The following is a 20304-nucleotide window of genomic DNA, read 5'->3' on the forward strand; positions in this document are numbered from 1 at the left end:
ACTTAAAAAAAAAAATTGTATCATCTCGTGTCCAAACTAAGGAGTTTGTTGAAAGAAAATCTACTGAATGGCTTTAAGAAAAATCTGCTCCTTTATTATGCCCTTCAGGCAGGTTAAATCTTTAGACAGATTAACTTTATAGCATTATACTTCCTTTCCTAATATTACTACACAGAATACACTCAAAGGGTTTCATTGACTGATGTGTTTTGGGAAGTCCTGAGGTTTTGAATCATAATATATATGGCACCCCTTTCCTCTTTTAAAAAAAATTGATTCCTGGAACTAAAGCAAATTGTTTTCCTGATTTGAATGTAGTAATGTATTTATTGGACACCAATGTAAACCAGAGGTATACAAATAGAAACAGTGAACATCTTTCTTGCTCTGGAGAATTTAGACAAGAAAAAATGAAATTTAACTGCATTATTTCTTTGTGTGTATTTACAATTTATAAAAAAATTTTCAACAAAAATTGCAGTCTGAATCACTTTAATTTAGCTCCAATATCACAGTATAGGAGCTACACTAAAATGATTTAGCTGCCATTTTGCACATCAAATATTTCAAATTTAATTGGAAAGTGATGTAGTTGCAGTCAGTATGAACTAGATACATAGGCAAATGTACTTAAACCAACAACTTTTAAATATTCATTTTTAATAGTTTCCAAAAGCTAAAACAGGCTATACAGTAATGGAAACTTGTTATACCAGTCACAAAACCTAGAAAAAGAAAAATACATTCCCTCCATTCTCCAATGTTGATGATTTGGAAGTCCAATATTTCTATCTAAAAATGTTTAATTGTAAGCCATAAATAACAAATTTTACACAAGGAATGACTAACAATTTACCATCATTAGCATGGACAAATTCTTTAAAAGGGATTCAATCATAAAATATACACAATATAGAGTTTCTAATTGAAATCATGATCTGTTCTAGGGGCGAGTCTCCAATATACAAGTTAAAACCTAGGGTTAAGTATTGACCCCCTCTCCAAGTCATAAAATTCAACCCATTATGAGTAGGAATTATCCAGTCATTTGGGCCTGATTTGTATACCAAGGATTGGAAACAAAAAAGGAAGCAATCTCACCACTTCGGGTGGTTTACATACAAAAAAAGCCAGTCAGTTCCTGAGATTGAGTTAGTGGCTTGGCTAAAAATAAGAAAGGCTCACTCTTCAAAAAGCTGAGTCATAGCGCTGAAAACATCTGGCTAGTTACAACATAAAACCTGCACTACAAACCCCATAAAATTAACCAATTTAACTCCAAAGCTGTTTGGAGTAACAGTATCAATTTTTGTAAATATTTACAAATCCATGTTCACACATTACAGTACATGACTGTACTATGTTCATGTTATTGCATGGAAAATATTTTGTTACAAATGGTTTGTTTTAATGTCCCCCTTGCACGTAAGGGAGACGACTATTTCTGGTTAGTGCTGAGGACGATAAACCTCTTCTAACATGCGGCAAGCAATACACATCACAATCCCCAACGGCCATACTTCGTTACAAATCACGTCCTCATGGCAAGAGTTTGCCAGATCTAGGTTCTCACAAGAAAGTTACAGGCTCCCAAACCAATACATTTAAAAATATACAGAAGTCTAGTCTTATTCAAAAAAAATCGTAATGTATTTTGCATTTGTTCTTCAGTGATGTCCATCACATGCTTTATATGCCAATCTCAATGCATTTATGAATTTCAAGGCTTCAGAATAATGAACAAAGGCAAAAACCTGATGGTCTACAGTGTCAGGGAAAATAAGCTGAGAGAGCTGCTTTAGTTACAAGGACTGGATGTTGGATCTATAATCATCAATTGCATAATACCATGGATCCTGGCTTTCCTGAAAATCTAGCCAGTATCACGAGAAATTTTTTTTTTGGTGACAGAAGTTCCACTATATTCTACCATTTTCATGTGCATTTTGTTATTGTATTTTTAAAAAAGGTATAGTCCAGCACATACAAGGTGACAAAACTTAGCCTGTCACTCATCTGATGTTCAAGCTTTGCTACATGACTCACCTTTGTTGTATCGTGGAAGAGAATAGCAAGCACATACTATTTTACAAGTATCAGTTTACAAACTCTCAATTCATTTTGAACAGTCAATATAAAACTTCATCACCACCAGACTTTCCATGATGCTTTTTGTTGTCAAATCTACAACTATATTTGCATTCTGATTCTAAAATTGCAAAGAAATGGAAAGCGGAAATATCACCTTATAATCCAGGGCCTTCTATGGCAAACTTACATTGTTGGTTAAATAGAAAATTGCAAGATTATGGAGGCTTCCTACATGATAAAACCACAGCAGAACATCCCTGCACCACAAATTGCAAGAGGCTGTTAAGTGGCATTACTCAAGTAACAGACATATTTCAGTCACACTGAACACCCAAAGCCATGGGCAGAGTCTTAAAATAGCGTGGCCAAGACTGACAATCAGATTACGGGATCAGATTCAAGGATGAAGAGTAGTAGCAGCTGGCACTCCTAATGAACCTACTAGAATACATTTGAACCACGTGCTATGAAGACTAACAGCTTAAATTTGTTTTCTTAGAAAAATAAATTATATCATATCAAGTCACTGTGCAGGAATCATTAGGTTTTACAGTGTCACTGAATATCATACGAAAAAATCTGATGAAAAAGGATGTAACTGAAGTGAAGCTCTCTTGGTCTCAGTCACCGCTTGGATTTCCCAACAACTCTAGAATAGGGAGCAGTCCGTGACTTGTTACCCAGTACTTTGTCTGTGGGTTTATTGTATGAGTAAGCTGGGGGCCCTTTATATTCGGCATCTGGGTTTTCAGCCATCATTTTAAGCTTGGTTTCGATCGCTTTTATTTTTGCACTAATGCTGCAAATAAAGAGAAGGCCATTAGAACAAGATTAAAGCGCTTTAATCTGCATTATATCCTGTGGCTTTGAAAAGTCAATGGCAAAGTGACTTTTGAAATCAAAAAAACATGCAAAGCACCAAAATGAAAGCTTTTCTAAAATGTTTGAAGTTTTCGTTTGAATACAAAATATTTAAAAATGGAATAACCTTGGTGGCAGAAAGAGTTAAATTTTCAGAACAGCAATATCTAGAATGCAATTCAACCAACTATATTATCTAGCAATTGTTTTACATCCTGAAATAACGTGCATCAAAAAGTAATGCAGTCAAATGATCAAACTGCATTCAGTAAATGGCACCCATTTTGTTTTACTTTTCTTCTGCAGAACACACTTCAAATGATATTTATTGCAGAACTGATTATTTCTACGATGAATTTAAATTTGATCTTTTTGCAAGGACTCCCAGCCTATGCAAAACACACTGAAAGCATATGGGATATGGAATTTGGATCACAAATTTAAATCTACTTTAAAGACCTACACACCCATCCCCACAAATTTTTATAGCACAAGCGTACAATTCCAGTGTATCTAACGAAGCTGGAAAAATTCTATTGAGACTGCAGCAAGTTACAACAGCATAGGTGAGACTCCTTATAAGAAACACATTAGGGCTAACTACATAATGTCTTTAAACTGGAACTTATCTCGTTATAGGCTATACTATTTAAATGTAGTCCGATTTTCTATTAATAAGAGTCAATATTTAGTATGGATCTACAAGTGCATTACACCATTTTAAAATAGCTTCACGGTATCACTGTGAAAGTTTCCTATTCTTTCTGTAAGCTGCCAAATAGCAAGAGACTTTAATCTTTATTCTGCTCTTATGCTTTGACTGCTACTGCATGCTAACCATTAACATCTCAAACCACAAGGGGCCACAAATATCTGTCTCTATACACTAACACATATCTCATTTATTGTTAGTAAAATCCTTAAACTACTGCCTGCATATCTTATGTTAGATTCAGTGTAAATAGCACCTTGTTTCTCATCTCCAACCTTGCGTATCAGAAGTACTGGTTATAGTGAATATGTTGTACATCTTGCTTGGTGGGCACAAGTTAAGAGGCAGATTTTTCTCAAAAACAGAGAAAAAGTTCATTAAAACAATCCAGTTTGCCGATATGTGGTACATAAAGCACTTTAAACTGGTTGAATTGCCCTATTTTGAGATTTTACCTACTTCCAGAAATTATTTTGGGGGGGGGGGAAGGGAAAATCAAGTGATCAGGTGGTCAAAGTAGGAGTTTCACCATGTCCATATAATTTATATTTCACTTCCTCTTTCCTCCCTACTGTTTTGTTTTGTTAGTTATGACCATGCTCAGTTCTGGGGTGTGCAGCCAAAATGCTTTAAAAAACGTGCAGTTTAATCTCCACCCCACCCCCACCCCACCATACCAACTAGCTCAAATCCTGGCTCCTCATTGAGCTACAGTTCCCTGGGCATTGATAATCTAAGTGGTCATTATTCCTTATGGAATCTTAACAGTCAATGTCAGCAGGCTATTTGATTGTGCGTACATCCCAGCTGAGCCTGATCCGGTCCTCACCCAAGATCTACACATTGACATTTCCAATAGAGCTTGTTGGTTATTGACCAGGAGCAGATATTCTGACTGATTTTTTCCCCCCTACCTAACCTGAGGTCTCAAGGCTACAGTCTCTCCAGTGAAGATCAGTTAAATCCATGCAAGTCTTGGATCATCTCAGCGTATAAACTCAACTACTGACTGATGTTGACTCAGTGACCAGAGAAGCTCAAAATATGCTGTTCTTGTAATAAGTAAATAAAACATAATTTAATGTCAGTGGTAGCATGTACACCTCAGAATTGGAAGGTTGTGGGTTGAAGCTCCACTCCAAAGACTTGAACACATGATCTAGGCTGACATTCCAGTGTCGTTCTGAGAGAATGCTATACTGTCAAAGGTGGTGTCTTTCGGATGAGACATTAAACCGATGCCTTGACTGCCCTTTAAGGTGGGCGTAAAAGCAGCCATGGCACAATTCTGTTAAGAGCAGCAGATTTCTTCCTAGTGTTCTGGCCAATAACTAACTATTCCTTGACCAACATCACTAAAACAGATTATCTGATCGTTGCCACATTGCTATCCTGTTTCCTACATTGCAACAATGACAACCCTTCAAAAGTACTTCAATGACTGTAAAGTGCTTTGGGACATCCAGTGGTCATGATAAGAGTTATAAAAGAAAGATATGCATTTATACATTAAAACTTTCGGGAACTAATCTATCTGCTTAAAGACTATTCAATTAAACAATGGAGTGTCTTTTACTAGAAAGTCAATTCACATTGAATTCAGTGGAAGATAAGTGAGGACCAGAGAAAAATGCAATTATAATGTGCACTTATTGTAATTTGTAATGAATCAGTTTACTTTGTTATTGTATGGATAATGTAAGACATAAGCAAACAGCTATGTGGGCATATGAGCAACAGCAACAGGCTCTGGTACAGTTACAATGTCAAAGCTCTAACTTGCATCAAAAAGAAAAAGACATCCAGGAAAGCAAATGAAGAAGAAAAATACATTTATATAGCATCTTTCATGTTCTCAGGATGTTCAAAACCACTTCCTAGCCAATTAAGTACTTTTGAAATGTCGTCACTTGTAATAGTGTCAAATGCAGCAGCTAATATGAGCACAGCAAAGTCTCAATCATCAATGGGAAAAATGATCAGATAATCTAGTTTAGTGATATTGGTTGAAGGATAAATGATAGCCAGAGCACAGACAGAACTTTACTGCCCTTCTTCAAATAGTGTCATGGGATCATTTATGCCAATCTGAAAGGGCAGACAGGGCCTCAGTTTAACATCTCAGCTGACAGATGGCATCTCTGACAGCACAGCACTCCCTAAGTACTGCACTGAAGTGGCATGCTAAATTATGTGCTTAAGTCTCTGCAATGGGATTTGAACTCAATCTTACACAAAAGAAAACTTGCAGCATAGGAAAATTAGAGGTTTCACTTGAATTAAACATGGTACAAATTGAACACGGACACTTTCCAGTTCTGTAGACTTTACGTACTTGTGACTAACTGGTTAAAGAAACATTCTCAACATTACCTCAAATTGGACTGTGCTGGTTCAGTGCTTGAAGAAGGCTCCAGGCTTATTGGAAGAATCTTATCATTTTTGTACTGATCATATCTCTATATATAAAAAGCAAGTGGAAGAAATATAGATAAACTTTTACTAGGTCAAAACTTCTATGCACCATCAGTGAATAAAAACTCGAGTCGGAGATCCACTCCTATGAATTTGAAGCAGGGAAAATAAAGTCTGACTAAACAGTAAAGAACACATTATACTATAGTGTAAGAGCACTTTGTTTCTGCCAAGTAGTTACCTAACTTACTAGCACAAACACCAACAGTTACAGTGGAATGAATTCGAAGTGTAAACTGTGTTACATTTACTTAGTAAAGAAATGATACCACAGCTTTCAAAAGGGTGAAATATTCACTGACCTACTTATTGGACGAAACACTAGATTACCAGAACCTAACAATTGTCCAAGGCAACAAATAAGATCTGCAGAAAACTGACGGTAAAGTAGGAAGGCAAGCATTATCCTGTGCTTCCAGCAAGAAAGTTGCACTTGAGTGCAGATCAGCAGTAAGGATACAACACTGTAGTCCTGATCTCCAGCCTGTGCTACCTGTGAGTTCTCAAACACTCAGTTTCTTGGCAAAAGCTGTATTCACATAACGTCAATCACTTCTAGGTTGATGGCAATCGTGCAGAATTCTGATGCAGCATCAGACATCAAACTGGCATGTGGTACAGCAACTCAAACTGCTCTTACACAGTTAATGAGTATTTGATCAATTGAAGTCTCTTATGCAATGCTATTATATACAGTGTACATACACACAAAATTAAGTCCAATTTGTATATCATTCACAAATCTACAAGATTACATGCACATTGTATTTTGTAATACTATTAGATGGAAAAGGAGAGATCCATGGATTGTAGAAAATATGGCATGTGGGGAGGTGGGCTGATATTTGGAGGATATTGATGTACAAATGTCATGGAGTTGTCTAGTTCTTCACAAATGCTATTGCTGAACTTTCTCCTTCTGCCTAAGTGAGCAAGTGACAGTACTGATCTCAATGGACTATTGACTCAAAGTATCCCAAAAGAAATGCATCTGACATCCTTGTTAGGAAAACAACCATGATCTGCATTGGGACCTGACATTTAATAGTTATGAGGTGTATTTTAAACAGAGATCGATAAATGTAACCAAAATTATGTATGTGTAGCCCTCTGGAAATCATATCCTAAATAATTTATAATTTTTCCACATGTTCTTTCATTGGTTTTGGATAATGCCAATGTATTAAGCAACATTTAGAATACACCTCGTAACTATTAAATTTCAGGGTTCAATACAGATCATTGTTGTTTTTCTAACAAGGATGTCAAATGCATTTCTTTTGGGATACTCGAGCCAATATTCTACTGACATCAGTACTGTCATTTGCTCACTTAGGCAGAAGGAGCAAGTTCAGCAATAGCATTTGTACAATATAGAGCTAGGATACATCACTTTTACTACTAGCTCTTGAAGTAATCTTCCACTGTATAATGGGTATTAGTTGCATACACAATTGCCATACAGATTGCAGTGCAAAAGACCATCTCTAACCTTACACTTGCATATATTTATTTTGGAGCATTTACAAAGGAAAAAAATAAATAGAATACAATTAATGAGTAAAGACAACGTAATAATGTATTAAACCAAAATTTACATTTTAAAATGTTTAAGCAAAAGATATAAAAAAAAATGGTTGCTATAGTTATCAAAATAAAAGCTGCAATTTTCAATTTAGCTGTAGACTTTCCCATCCTGAAATATGAAAGTTAAGGTCCCTACTCCTAGTCCTGGGTTGTAAGGCCTCTTGAAACAGCATCAGCATGCTCAGCTTCCTCAGAAATGTTTTATTTGGCAGTTGTTCAAACTTACTTTCTAGGCGGAACTTTTGAAATGTCCTGCAGCTGTTAACTGCTCCTTCCCCATGCAATTTTCATGAAAATAGCCAGGATCCCCAACATACCCAAGTTTTAGTTCATAATTAGAGTGCTATACAATGTTCCCCATTATTTCCGACAGCACTCAAAACAGAAATTAGCATAGTTCGATAAATTAATCAGGCCTATATGACTACTGCAATCAAGAATACTCAACATGACAAAAACAATCTTTGGTAGAAGCCAGATGAAAAGAACTAAAGCTGCTCTCACTTTCTCTATTTCAACGCTGAGTTAGCCTATTAAGGACAAGAACTCATCAATTTGAAAACTTCAATGATTTAAGGTACAAGACCAGATCCCCCTCTCTCCTCCCCCCGTACACAATGCAGACGAAGACCTCTAACCATCTACACAATTCATTGACACATTCCCACCTTCGTACTGCAACAGTCTTAATCTGAAAATTCATTGTGGTGGGAGCCCCATCTCAACTTATAAACTACAGCACACATCAGACAGCAGTGTGTTACAGTCAGTATAAAGCACTACTGCAGGCACAGCTGTTGGACAGATGATCACTGAACGACCTGGGCATTTTGGGTAGAATTTTCCATTGTGACTGAATTGGTTACAAACTTCCACATGCATCTCACTAGTAAAATGTTCTGTCCATGAGACTCTAGACAAGGGTGCCTGCACATACCCCACTTCCACGAAGTGCTTGTAACTCAGAAATGTTTGGGTCCCAACATCAAAAATAGAAATTCAGTTAACAAAGAGGCCTGAAGTTGTTAAAATGTTGGGAAAGAAAGATGCTTCCAGTAAAGATGTCAAACTGATCTTTAGCGATTAATTATCATCTTCTTTTCAGATAGATATCAGAACTACCTGAAATATATGATGTACTTACATGAGAGTTGAAAGTTGTTTAAAGTCACAAGTTACTGTGCTAACCATATAGAGCTTTTGTTCATTCTGCAGGGCAAGCACTCTATCTATAAAATTGTAGTCCAGAAAAGCAAACCAAAGGACTTTTAAATCTCAAATCCCTTCTCAAAAATCTACAGGATAAGATTTTTATATGACAAATTGAGACATTCAGCAACAGTATTCACCTTCACTTGTGCATGCGCCCAACGCACTACCAGTTTCTTAGAGAGAGCAAGCTTGCCATTTAAACACTGAATGGCACGCTCGGCTTCCTAGAAAAATAAAACAAGGGGGAAACTAAGTTAGTAGTGCTTGAATAGACAATTATTTCTTTAAAAAACTTCCAACATTCATGTATAGTTATTTGAATTCATCAGATTTACTAGGCGTCAGCCTTGATTCAGTTTGTAGCAGTCCTGCCTCTTTAGTATGAAGATCAAGGGTTCAAACCCCACTTGAGATTTGAGTATATAATCTAGGCTGGCACTTCAACGTATTACTAAGGGACAGCTGCACTGTCAAAGATGTCAGACGTTAAACTGAGGCCCTGCCTGCCTCCTCAGGTGCATGTAAAACAGCCCACAGCACTACGTGAAGAGGAGCATAGGACTATGCATAATCAACATTTATCTATGAATCAACATCTCAAACAGATCATCAATTTCACTGATGTTTGCGGGACCTTGCTCTGTGTAAATTGGTTGACCTGTTTCCTACATTACAATAGTGACTGCACTTCAAAGGCAATTCATTGGCAGTACAACGTTTTGGGACATCCTGAAGTCATGAAAGGAGCCAAATAGATGAAAGTTCTTTCTTTCTAGTAGATGAAACTACCTAAAAACATTGGGAGACCTGGTAGGACTTGTGTAGCTCTGAACCGATCTGAATTTTATCAATACTTTACGAGGAGGCATTTTATAAATCTACCCAGGTAGTGTTTTGACAGAGATGGTTTCAGAAACAAAAAATGATTCAAATGTGCAAAGAAAAACAATAGCATGGCCCAATAAGTGGAAAACCTATTTATGTAAAATTTATTGAGAGCTATACCATTTAGTATTTTAGTAGAACTTCAGCTTGTCTGAGGACTAACATATCCCAATGTTTTGGTTACTATGATAATCAGGAATATTCAATTAGAACATCGACTGGAAGTCAAACTATTATGAACTAAACAAACAGCTAAATTTAGGTAATGAAAAACAAAAGCAAATTTTCTATATTCCAGCACCATCCCTTGATCACTTGCCAGGTGTCATAGAATGAAATATACCTGAAAACTTCCATTAGAAACATGCTAACTAAACCTGGGAAGGTGACAACCTCCAGCATTCTCGGATGTCTATTTGCAGAGTACTTTTCAGTGCAGTAACTACCAGAAGTATAGAAGTAGTCCAACCATTTGATTATACTAAACACTCTAGTTGCGAGTTGCAACAGAACTGTGCTACTCAGACAACATTTTCAAGCCACTTGAGGTCATCATCATTTAGGATGTAACCTTTAATTGTTATAGCTTGGATACACTCCAGGCCAGATATATAACACCCTAGCTCAAATGCTATTTTATATTAAGTATATTCTGAATGGTGCATTAGACAGTAACTAAAGTAATGAGACTCTAAAATATTGTTTACAAGAGATCATATATGCCAACTCCATTGGAAACCTATATTATCTATGCTGTTAATTTAATCTAGAGAAGTTACTGGATTTCAGACCCAACCCCCAAAGTAAAACATCATAGCTCTATCATACCATTCAGCCTAAAGCATGCAGAATTTGGGTTAGAGCTTGGGCCAGTACTGCAAGTTTCTCACTGAACTCTCAAATCTGTTGGTTTTGTCATCTTGGGAATCAAGTTGCTTTTCTCAGTAGTGCTGCTTAATGTAGGGAAATTGAAAATAGTTAAGTGGAATTTATGCCATGCTACCTTTAGTCATCATTACATAATAAATCCAACAGAAATAGCCCTTAGTTGACCAATGTTAAACTTCTATTTCTGTCAAGCTGTCATTTTCATTGATTAAAAAGTTGAGGCTGGAGACAATGCATTTTTAAAATTAGAAATATCAGAAAAAATAGCCAGTGTGAAAGAACCAGCACCCATGATTTTTTGTGGTCTAGAGTTTATGGGGCCAATAGTAAGTTATTCATGGGCTCACTTGTTTTTAAATCCTCCAAATTAAAAATGTAAGAACTTGTCAATACATTAGTGGTAAGAGGGTATTCAGATAGGAGTGTTAAGACAGGAAGGTGACAAGGTTATTGCAAAGAATAGGGGGATGGCAGACATAATAAGCAATTACATCGCCTCAGATTTTACAGAGGTGGTGTACATTGAGCATTTCAAATAGTTGGTGGTTAATATTTAAAAACAGAAACATAACAAAGGTACCTAAACTCAAGGTAGACAAAAATCAGTGGCATCTGCTAGATTCGGTCATTAAGAGATAGCAGAGATGGACTATAATTTTCCAAAATACTTGGGAACTGTTATGTTGTGCTGGAGCCCTTAAGAGAAAGGAAATGGAGATAAGCCAGGAACTTATAGCCCAGTTAGTCTCGCCTTAGTGGTTGGTAAACTACTCATCTGTACACATTATTAAGCACTTGGAGAAACCGGAGTCATTGCCACTCAGCACAGATGACCAAAAGGCAGGTTTTGCATGACAAACCTTATAGGATTAATTGAAGAAGTAACAGACGATAGAAAAAAGAAAATGTAGCCGATGTTGTACAATACATGGTTGATATGGATTTTCAAAAAGCATTTGAAAAGATATAATTAAGAGACAGACAGCAAAGATAATGGCAAGTGGAATTAAAGGGAATGCAGCCACACAAAGAGGTAGTTGGAGGGTAGCAGTAAAGGACTGGAAAGATGTGGCGAGTCGTGTTTTACATGGTTCTGTGTTTGTGATGCTCTTATTTACTACATACATAAATGATCTGGACTCGGGGGATGACATACCAATACTGAGATTTGCTAACACCACTAAATGACACTGTAGGCGAGATGAGCTTCCAACTATGCATCACTAAGAACACCTATTTCCATCTCCATAACATCACCCAACACTGCCTCAGCTCATCTGCAGCTGGAACCTTCTTTTGTGCCTTCGTTACCTCTAGTTGTGACTAATCCAATGCACTCCTGGCCAGCTTTTCACTTTTTACCCTCTGTAAACTTGAGGTCATCCAAAACACTGTTGCCCACGTCCTGTTCACCATCACCCTGTGCTTGCTGACCTACATTGGGTCCCGGTCAATCAATGCTCCAGTTTTAAAATTCTAATCCTCGTTTTCAAATCCCTCCAAGGCCATCCCGCTCCTCCCGATCTCTAACATCCTCCAGCCCTACAACTCTCAAAGATATCTGCACTCCTCCAATTCTGGCCTCTTGAACATCCCCAATTTTAAACACTCCAACATTGGCAGCCACGCCTTCAGCTGCCAAAGACCCCAATCCCTGGAATTCCCTTCCTAAACCTCTCTGCCTCTCTGTCTTTCCTCCAAGGTGCTCCTTAAAACCTACCTCTGACCATTTTGATCATCTGCCCTATTATCTCATGTCAGATTTTAACACTCATGAAAAGCGCCTTGGGACATTTTACTATGTTAAAAGCACTATATAAATACAAGCTTTTGTTGTTGCAGGTTCTGAAAGACTGTAGCAGGACATAGACAGATTAGTAGGATCTAGAAAGGGTCAGAGGTTTGGCAGATGCAGTTCAATGTGGAAAAATGTGAAAATGATACATTTAGTAACTAAGAACAGGGAAAGGAAATACAGACCTCAAAAATACAAGACATTAAAATACAGCAGAGGAATGTGCAGATATACAGGTCCTTAAAAAGGTGGAGAAGTACATAATGCCATAAATAAACAAATCCTTGGTGTGTCTAGAGGTACAAAACAGAAAAACAAGGAGGTAATATTGGAATTGTACAAGCCCATAATTAGATATACTTGGGAGTACTGTGTAGTTTTGAGCACCTTAGAATAGGAAGGATATAAAAGTAATAGGAAAGATGCACTGTGGGTTCAATAGGATACTATGAAGGATGAGGAGGCAAAGTTAGAAAGAGAAACTAAAGCTGCAAATGTTAAGTGCCACCCAATAAAGGGTTTCAGAGTTATAAAGGGTTATGATAAAGGTAAACATTGATAGATTATTTCTACAGGGCAGTGAGAGTTAACACGGGGCAGAAATTTAAGGTAATCACAAAGAGGTATTTGGTGAAGCAAAGTTCATAAATTCTGATAAAAATGGGAATTAGATAATTTGCTCGAAATGTACTGGAAGAGTATGGAAAGCAAGGAGGTGCATGGGATGACAATGGTACCCACAAACTTGAAGCAAATGGCTTATTTCTAGGCTGTTATATTCTATGATTCTTTGCAAATAGGGCAAAGTATAATTAGACAAATACTATCTTAAAGATTTTAATTGCTTGTTGTCCTCAAGTGTGTCTGGGGTAACCAACCTGGATAATTCCAGGAATAAGGAATCTAAGTTCTAAACCGAAGTAAGTTCAGCTTATTTTCTTTAGAAAAGGGACTTAAAGGTGACTGAATTTTAATTTTCAGGTTCTAAAGGGGACTACCAAAGCTGATCTAGGAATTTTTTTTTCCATATAAATATTAGAGACACAGTTAAATCTCTTACAAAATGGTGGGGAAAGTCACCAAGAATATTTTCATGGACCAGTCTTTTTATTTAAACAAAAATATTTTTTTAATAGGTCACCCAGGAAGACCATTGAGGCAAATGGTATAAATGGGTCAAGAAGCAACTGAAGACATTTCTGAATCTGGTTCAAAGGATGTGACAAGATGATGGGTAGATTAGACTCCGATCCAACGGAAAAAGCAGAGACCTTTTGGGCTAAACTGTTGCCAAATAGTGTATGATTTTACATGTACGAACTGTTGTATTTGACAGGTCAGTCCCACATACTTTACCTTACAAAATGCTGGGATCCACTCCTACAACGTACACAACCTACCAACTCAACGGGAGAGCTAATGAATCATAACTTTTACTTTTAAACCCAACAGGCTTTTGTACCTACCCTTTCTAAAAGCAGGTTTAGAAAGTAGTTAGTGCAACATAACTAATAAGCCTCACTTAAACATTATGGTAAATACAAATCTACATTTAAAATGAGACAGGTTGTCCCTCACAGCCAAAGCTGTTTTTGATTTGAAGGTTTTCTTTCTTTGCAGGAAAATGCTAACTGCACCTTATTAGCATGTGACAGGAAGTGAAGTAAATAGAAAAATAATACCTGAGGGAGGGCACCTAAGGTCACCAATTATTAAGAGCTGTACAGTTGGCTGATAAACAGACTGGCTCAGGAGTTTTTCCTCATGTTCATTGCAAAGGTCATCTGGTCTTTATTTTCCTTTGTTGCTACTATGTTGTAATATTTGAAACCTTCTCATTCATTTACAGAATTTCCAAATGTATATCCCAGTGGTTTGTGAAAATTTAAAGGAACTCATTTCTATATAAATATTTTATTAATCCTTGCAAGTACTGGATGCAACATGTCTTGCATTCATGTTCAAAGATACATATACTGTGAATTTTGTTTTACATAAATTTAACATTCAATACTAGGAATTAAGTCAAAAATGAAATCTCACTACAAAACACCGTCCTCTATAATGTTTGAAAGAAATGAGCAGGTAGCTAGTTAAGTGCCATCAAAGAAAGGAAAACAGCAAAAATTTTGCCACTGGCCAAAACACTCTGCCAAAAATGAATCACCTAAATTCTAAGAGTGCGTTATTAAATCAGCAAGTTCCAAGTATTAGAAATGAGAAGGCATGCTGTAGGCGAAATTGGTATTTGTCTAATTAAACTTAATATTTAATTACTGAGATTTTGTACATTTGTTATTAATTACCTCTCGTGCGATTGTAATGGAATGCTAATGAAACAGGGACAGTGTCTACAGAAGGCCACACTGGTCATCTGGCTGGTTGTTCTCAAAGCAGTGAGTTTTGTCACTTTTTGATTTCCCGGTATGAGCCTTTTCATTATAAGCCAATAGGTATGGCGCTTTCCTGCGTGCCACAACATATAAAGTGTGATTTACTCAATCAACTTGCCATTGTCCTAAACTTTTCCTGACTTAATTAAGTTTTCAGGATTATGAGGGATGATTGACAAAGTTGTTCTAGGCAAACTGTTCCATTATTGGGGGTCTAATAAAAATTAGAGTGCAAAGAGTGAAGTCTGAGGTAATAGGCTGATAAGTTGTGAGGGAAGGCCACTAATGTGAATCATAAGTGGGTGCAAGAGACAATTGAATAGATTTGTGACAGGGGAAAGGACTAAAGGACATGGTGAGAAGATGGGTAGATGGAAATTAAAATTACACTGGTACTGTGATGGATAAAATGAACACTTAATATGACTTTGGCATGTACATAATGCAGTTATTTGAAAACGCTATGCTGCTCACTTGTTAAATAAAATTGAATCAATTCTTGGATTGGGGTTTCACATAAATCTTGTCGACACTAACGGTGTTAAGTTCAGGTACAACAGTATTACTAACCAGAATTTAATTCCAAGTAAGTAGAACCAACATAAGCACTAAATTAAAAAGTCACGATTGATTTGAATCTTTAGTGGCCCCAAAGCAAGAAACTTTTGGAAAAAAACCTACCTCTTTTGTTTCAAAGTTGACAAAGCAGTAGCCCCTAGGTTGCCCCTCAAGTGGGCCCGATTTATGAAACAGAAAGTCAAATTGCTTTACTTTTCCAAATTTCTGGAGCAGTTTTAGCAGGTTATATCTGTAAAATAGGTAGGAAATGCTGTTAATATGATTGCAGTTGTTGATTTAGAATTGAATATTACCAAAGAAACCTGTACATCCACACATAATTTGAACAAACGTGCAGCATAGCCTGAACTGTAAATTCAAAAAGGTGGTCTGCTGCAGTTATTGAAAGCTCTATTTAAAGCCATGCTCCCATCCCAACCTGCAACATTTTGTTAAGCTCAGGTAACACTAAATAGAGGAACCGCTTATGCGAGAGATCAGTATTAGGCCATGTATATTCATCAGATAAAAGATTCAAGTTTGATTCAGGTAACTGTGCAATGAACATCAGAGCAGGTACATTAGGAGCAGAGGTACTGCACGGAGGATGTCACAGGAGGGCGTGGTTAGTGACAGGAAAGCATACTGAAGTGTAAAAGATTGGAGAGAGAACTTTATTTAACCCAACCAAAAGGTAGAGAAAGGGAGTATGTACTAAAGATAGCATGGCAGGTAAAAAAAAAATTATTGTACTTTGGGAATACTTTTTTCTAGTAGCAAATTGACAGTAAAATTCACAGATACTATCACATGTAATGTCTTTCTGCCTTTCCCTCTCCCTTCAAACAAAAAGTGGTACATTTTTTACCAAGACTTCAGAGTTTTGCTTTTTGCATAGCATCAAGTTTGGGATTCTGCTCAACTATTTTCAACTCATTTCTTCTGGATGCCCCCTCCACCCAAACCAAAAAAAATTATAGTTTATACAATGCAACATAAAACATGATACATTAGATAGGTATTTTACTGGGGGGGGGGGGGGGGGGGGAGAAGTGTCTTGGCAAACCTTGGAAAAAAGTTTTTCATTAGTATTTGATTATGCAGAGTACCATGGCAAACAGTTGTGCACAAAAGCTCAGTACCCCTCCTACTGCCATTTTCAATATCAATTTGACAGAGAGAAACAAGGCACAATTACAACCTAATAAAACTAGCCCAATGACATCCAGTGTCCAAATCTTTTTGGAAGAATAAGTTTAAAACATTTTTCAGTACAGCTATTCATTTTCAGGCCCAAGCTTCTGTTTCCAGGACATGGTCAACAGCAGCAATGGATTAAACAGCTGCAAACACAGCTCGTCAATCAAACAAGCCATTTCCACCCAATTAATTTCCATGTTTCAAAAGCATTTATCAGCCTCTAATTTGAAAAGCTATTGTAGAAAATGTAACCCCCTTCCATTCAACCATTAGGTGGCAACTTTCTATAACTTTTCATTATCACAACAGAAACACCTTAAGTTGGGAAGGTGATAAATCTGATAGACAGAGAGAAAAGAAAATCAGCCAAGCATCACATTTAATATAGCTCCTTATTCCACTCTGGCTGACATGACCTTACTGATGAACATATATTAGAAATTTCAATTAAAGTAACCTTATTTTTGTGGTTTTACCTCCATTCTTGGTATACAAAGGATTCCCATTCTTTTGCTTAGAATCAACCCATACTAACATGACTTAAATAGTCTAACAGTGCTGATAATCCGGATGCAGTAGCTTTGGTGGGTATATTAACAGCTTCCCGTATTTTCCCTTTAGCAGTGACCTTCACGTACAGAGGTGCTCACCTTCCCAGTCACCACCCACTGAGACTGGACAAATATGTAGTTTTCGCAAAGGGAGTTAAATGGCTTTAAAAAGTTGCAAAGAATGCACAAAGTACAGATTATGGGTATCAAGAATATACAGACAGACCGAATTTTAGATTCATTGGTTTATGGCTTGTGTCATATTTAATTTAAAAAAAAACAGAGATATCGCACGCATAGCAAAGATCAGCAGCTGGGGGAGGGGTGGGCTGACAGAAAGAGATCAGGCTGTTAGACAGAAACAGGCATTTAGAAAACCAATGGGGAATCAAACACGAAGAAAAGAGTGAAAGTGAGACAGGTTTAAAAACACAAAACAGGGAGTAGACAAGTGTTCATAATATACAATACACAGATATGTTAGAATTGTTACCGACATAATTGTACATCTGAAAAAATATGGCAGGGAGGGGTAAATGAAAGACAGCCAGAATTAGGGGTAACCAGTCAGGGTAGAGACACATTTTCAGAAGAGATGGCAATAGAGAAAGATACTGATGATACAGATTAAGTCAAACAAAGAGACATAAGGGTAATAAAAGATCACACAAATCAAGGAACTGAATGAAATTGGGGAGGAGGTTGGAGGGTGAGATAAATTAGTGATGAACTACGGGGGATATGAAAGACAAAGTTCAAAGTATACAGAAGAAACACAGATCAAGGGCACATAGCACTCATTATGAGCAATGGCACAGGAGATCTGTCCATCTATTATTGTCTGACCATTCCATTGGCTCAGAGTCTGCAATTTTCTAGCAATTTGAAATTCCCGTGAGAATCACATGATCATTGCCATTACTTTCCCAGACAATGATGATCTTTTAGCAACAAAAACAAGAAATGCTGGATTCACTCAGCAGGTCTGGCAGCATCTGTGGAAAGAGAAGCAGAGTCAACGCTTCGGGTCAGTGACCCTTCCCCGGAACTCAATTCCCCAGTTCCGGGGAAGGGTCACTGACCCGAAGCGTTGACTCTGCTTCTCTTTCCACAGATGCTGCCAGACCTGCTGAGTGAATCCAGCATTTCTTGTTTTTGTTTCAGATTTCCAGCATCCGCAGTATTTTGCTTTTATGATCTTTTAGCAACCTGATTGGCCCATGGGACATAGAATTCTTGTTCCCCTGTAATGACAGTCACTCAGGTCTTCTCTCTTGCCAGTGCTGCTTCCACCTTGACCTTACTGGCTCTGTGCTGCATGTCCTCCTTGGGGATGCTGGGCTTTCCTGCTTGAATATATAAAAATTCATACAGCACGTGACTTAAGCCACCTAGCGCAAGCTGCAAAGAGGCAAGAACTTGACCTGTGTTCTCCTTTCTGCTCCATCAACAATGCTGAGCCACAACATGGGAGACCTATTCCTATCTTTCTTTAGTATTCCCCCACAGGGTTCCAGTATGGAGCTCAGAGGCACTATTTTCAAAAATGACCTGCCGAGCATTTTACGGCAAGGGAGTTCTCCTAACATCCATGCACACACCTAAAATACAACCTGTTGGAGCAGACATTTACAAAAACTTACACATTTAAAAATATTAATAAGCAGTCCTAAGTTAAGAACATAAAAGGAAATAGCAATAGATCATTCGGCTCCTCGAGCCTGCTCGGTCATTCAATATGATCTCAGTTGACCTTCTACTTCAACTCCACTTTCCTACTTGCTCCCCAAATTCCTCGATTCTGAGACACCAAAAATCTATTGATCTCAGTCCTGAGCATACTCAATGATGCAGCATACACAACCCCCTGGGGTTGACAATTCCAAAGATCCGCAACCCCCTGAATGAAGAAATTTCTCATTTCAGTCCTAAATGATAGACATTTTACACTGAGCTGTGTACCCGTGTTCTAGATTCGCCAACCAGGGGAAACAACCTCTGTCTATCTTGTTGGGTCCCTTCAGAATCTTGTATGTTTCAATGAGATCACCTCATACTTCTAAACTCCAGAGTATAGGTCCAATTTACTCAGCCTTTCAAAATAGGACAACTCTCATCTTAGGAGCCAATCTAGGTGAACCTTCACTCTACTGCTCCTGGTGTGATCTCACCAAAGCCCTATACAATTGCAGCAAGACTTCCTTATTCTTGTACTCCAATACCCTTGCAATAAAAACATGCCATTTGCCTTCCTCACTGCTTGCTGTACCTGCATGTTAACTTAGTGTTCTTTGTGCAAATACACTGAGATACATCATCTAGAAGTTGCACGCCTTTAAAAAAAAAGTTTTTCTATTCTTACTACCAAAGTGAATAACCTTACACTTCTCCACATTATACTCCATCTGCCATCTTGTTGCCCACTCATTTAGCCTGTCTATAACCCCTTGCAGCCTCTTTGTGTCCTCCTTACAGTTTACATTCCCACCTAACTTTGCATAGTCAGCAAACAAACACATGCCATAATCTTCTAATCTAACGTAGATACAGGGGAGGTGCCAGAGGATCAGAGGGGAAAATGTGACACCCTTAGTCAAGAAAGGGTACAAGGACATTCCTCGTAACTGCAGGCCAGTCAGTTTAATATCAGTGGTGGGCAAGGTTTAAGAAACAATAACAAGGGGGAAAAAAAAATCACCAGCCACTTGGAAAGGTTTGAGTTAATTGAGAGCCAGCATGGATTTGTAAAAGGCAAATCATGCTTGACCAACTTAAAGTGAATTTTTTGATGAAGTAACAGGGAAGGTTGATGAAGGGAATGCAGTGGATGTTGTTTATTTAGATTTCAAGAAAGTGTTTGACAAAGTACCACATAAAAGGCTGGTTAACAAAATTGAAGCTCATGGACTGGGAGGGTCAGAGTTAGCATGGATAAAAATTGGCTGAAGGACAGAAAACAGCAAATCATGGTAAATGGTTGTTTTTCAGACTGGATATATGACTTGGATATTGGAATACAAAGTAACATTTTAAAATTTGCTTATACCACCAAACTCAGAGGTGTAGCACTGGGGACGATACCAATTGACTAACAGG

General features: G+C 37.5%; 1 protein-coding gene across 2 annotated transcripts in view; it reads right to left on the reverse strand.

Annotated features, from left to right (window-relative positions):
* Positions 1 to 640: 640 nt before the first annotated feature.
* The window catches only part of rbm18 (RNA binding motif protein 18), a 39883-nt gene continuing 20219 nt past the window's right edge, over positions 641 to 20304 (reverse strand). Inside the window, exons 3-6 of one of the 2 annotated variants that reach the window (XM_068012561.1) lie at positions 15581 to 15707; positions 9076 to 9162; positions 6038 to 6123; positions 641 to 2890 (exon numbers count right to left, since the gene is read on the reverse strand). In XM_068012561.1, the coding sequence (XP_067868662.1) occupies positions 2716 to 2890; positions 6038 to 6123; positions 9076 to 9162; positions 15581 to 15707 (475 nt within the window). In that variant the 3' untranslated portion in view covers positions 641 to 2715. The remainder of the gene's footprint in view (positions 2891 to 6037; positions 6124 to 9075; positions 9163 to 15580; positions 15708 to 20304) is intronic. The other variant, XM_068012562.1, reaches the window with a different exon arrangement.

Source organism: Heterodontus francisci, chromosome 32 (assembly GCF_036365525.1).
Source record: "Heterodontus francisci isolate sHetFra1 chromosome 32, sHetFra1.hap1, whole genome shotgun sequence".
Taxonomy (NCBI): Eukaryota; Metazoa; Chordata; class Chondrichthyes; order Heterodontiformes; family Heterodontidae; genus Heterodontus; species Heterodontus francisci.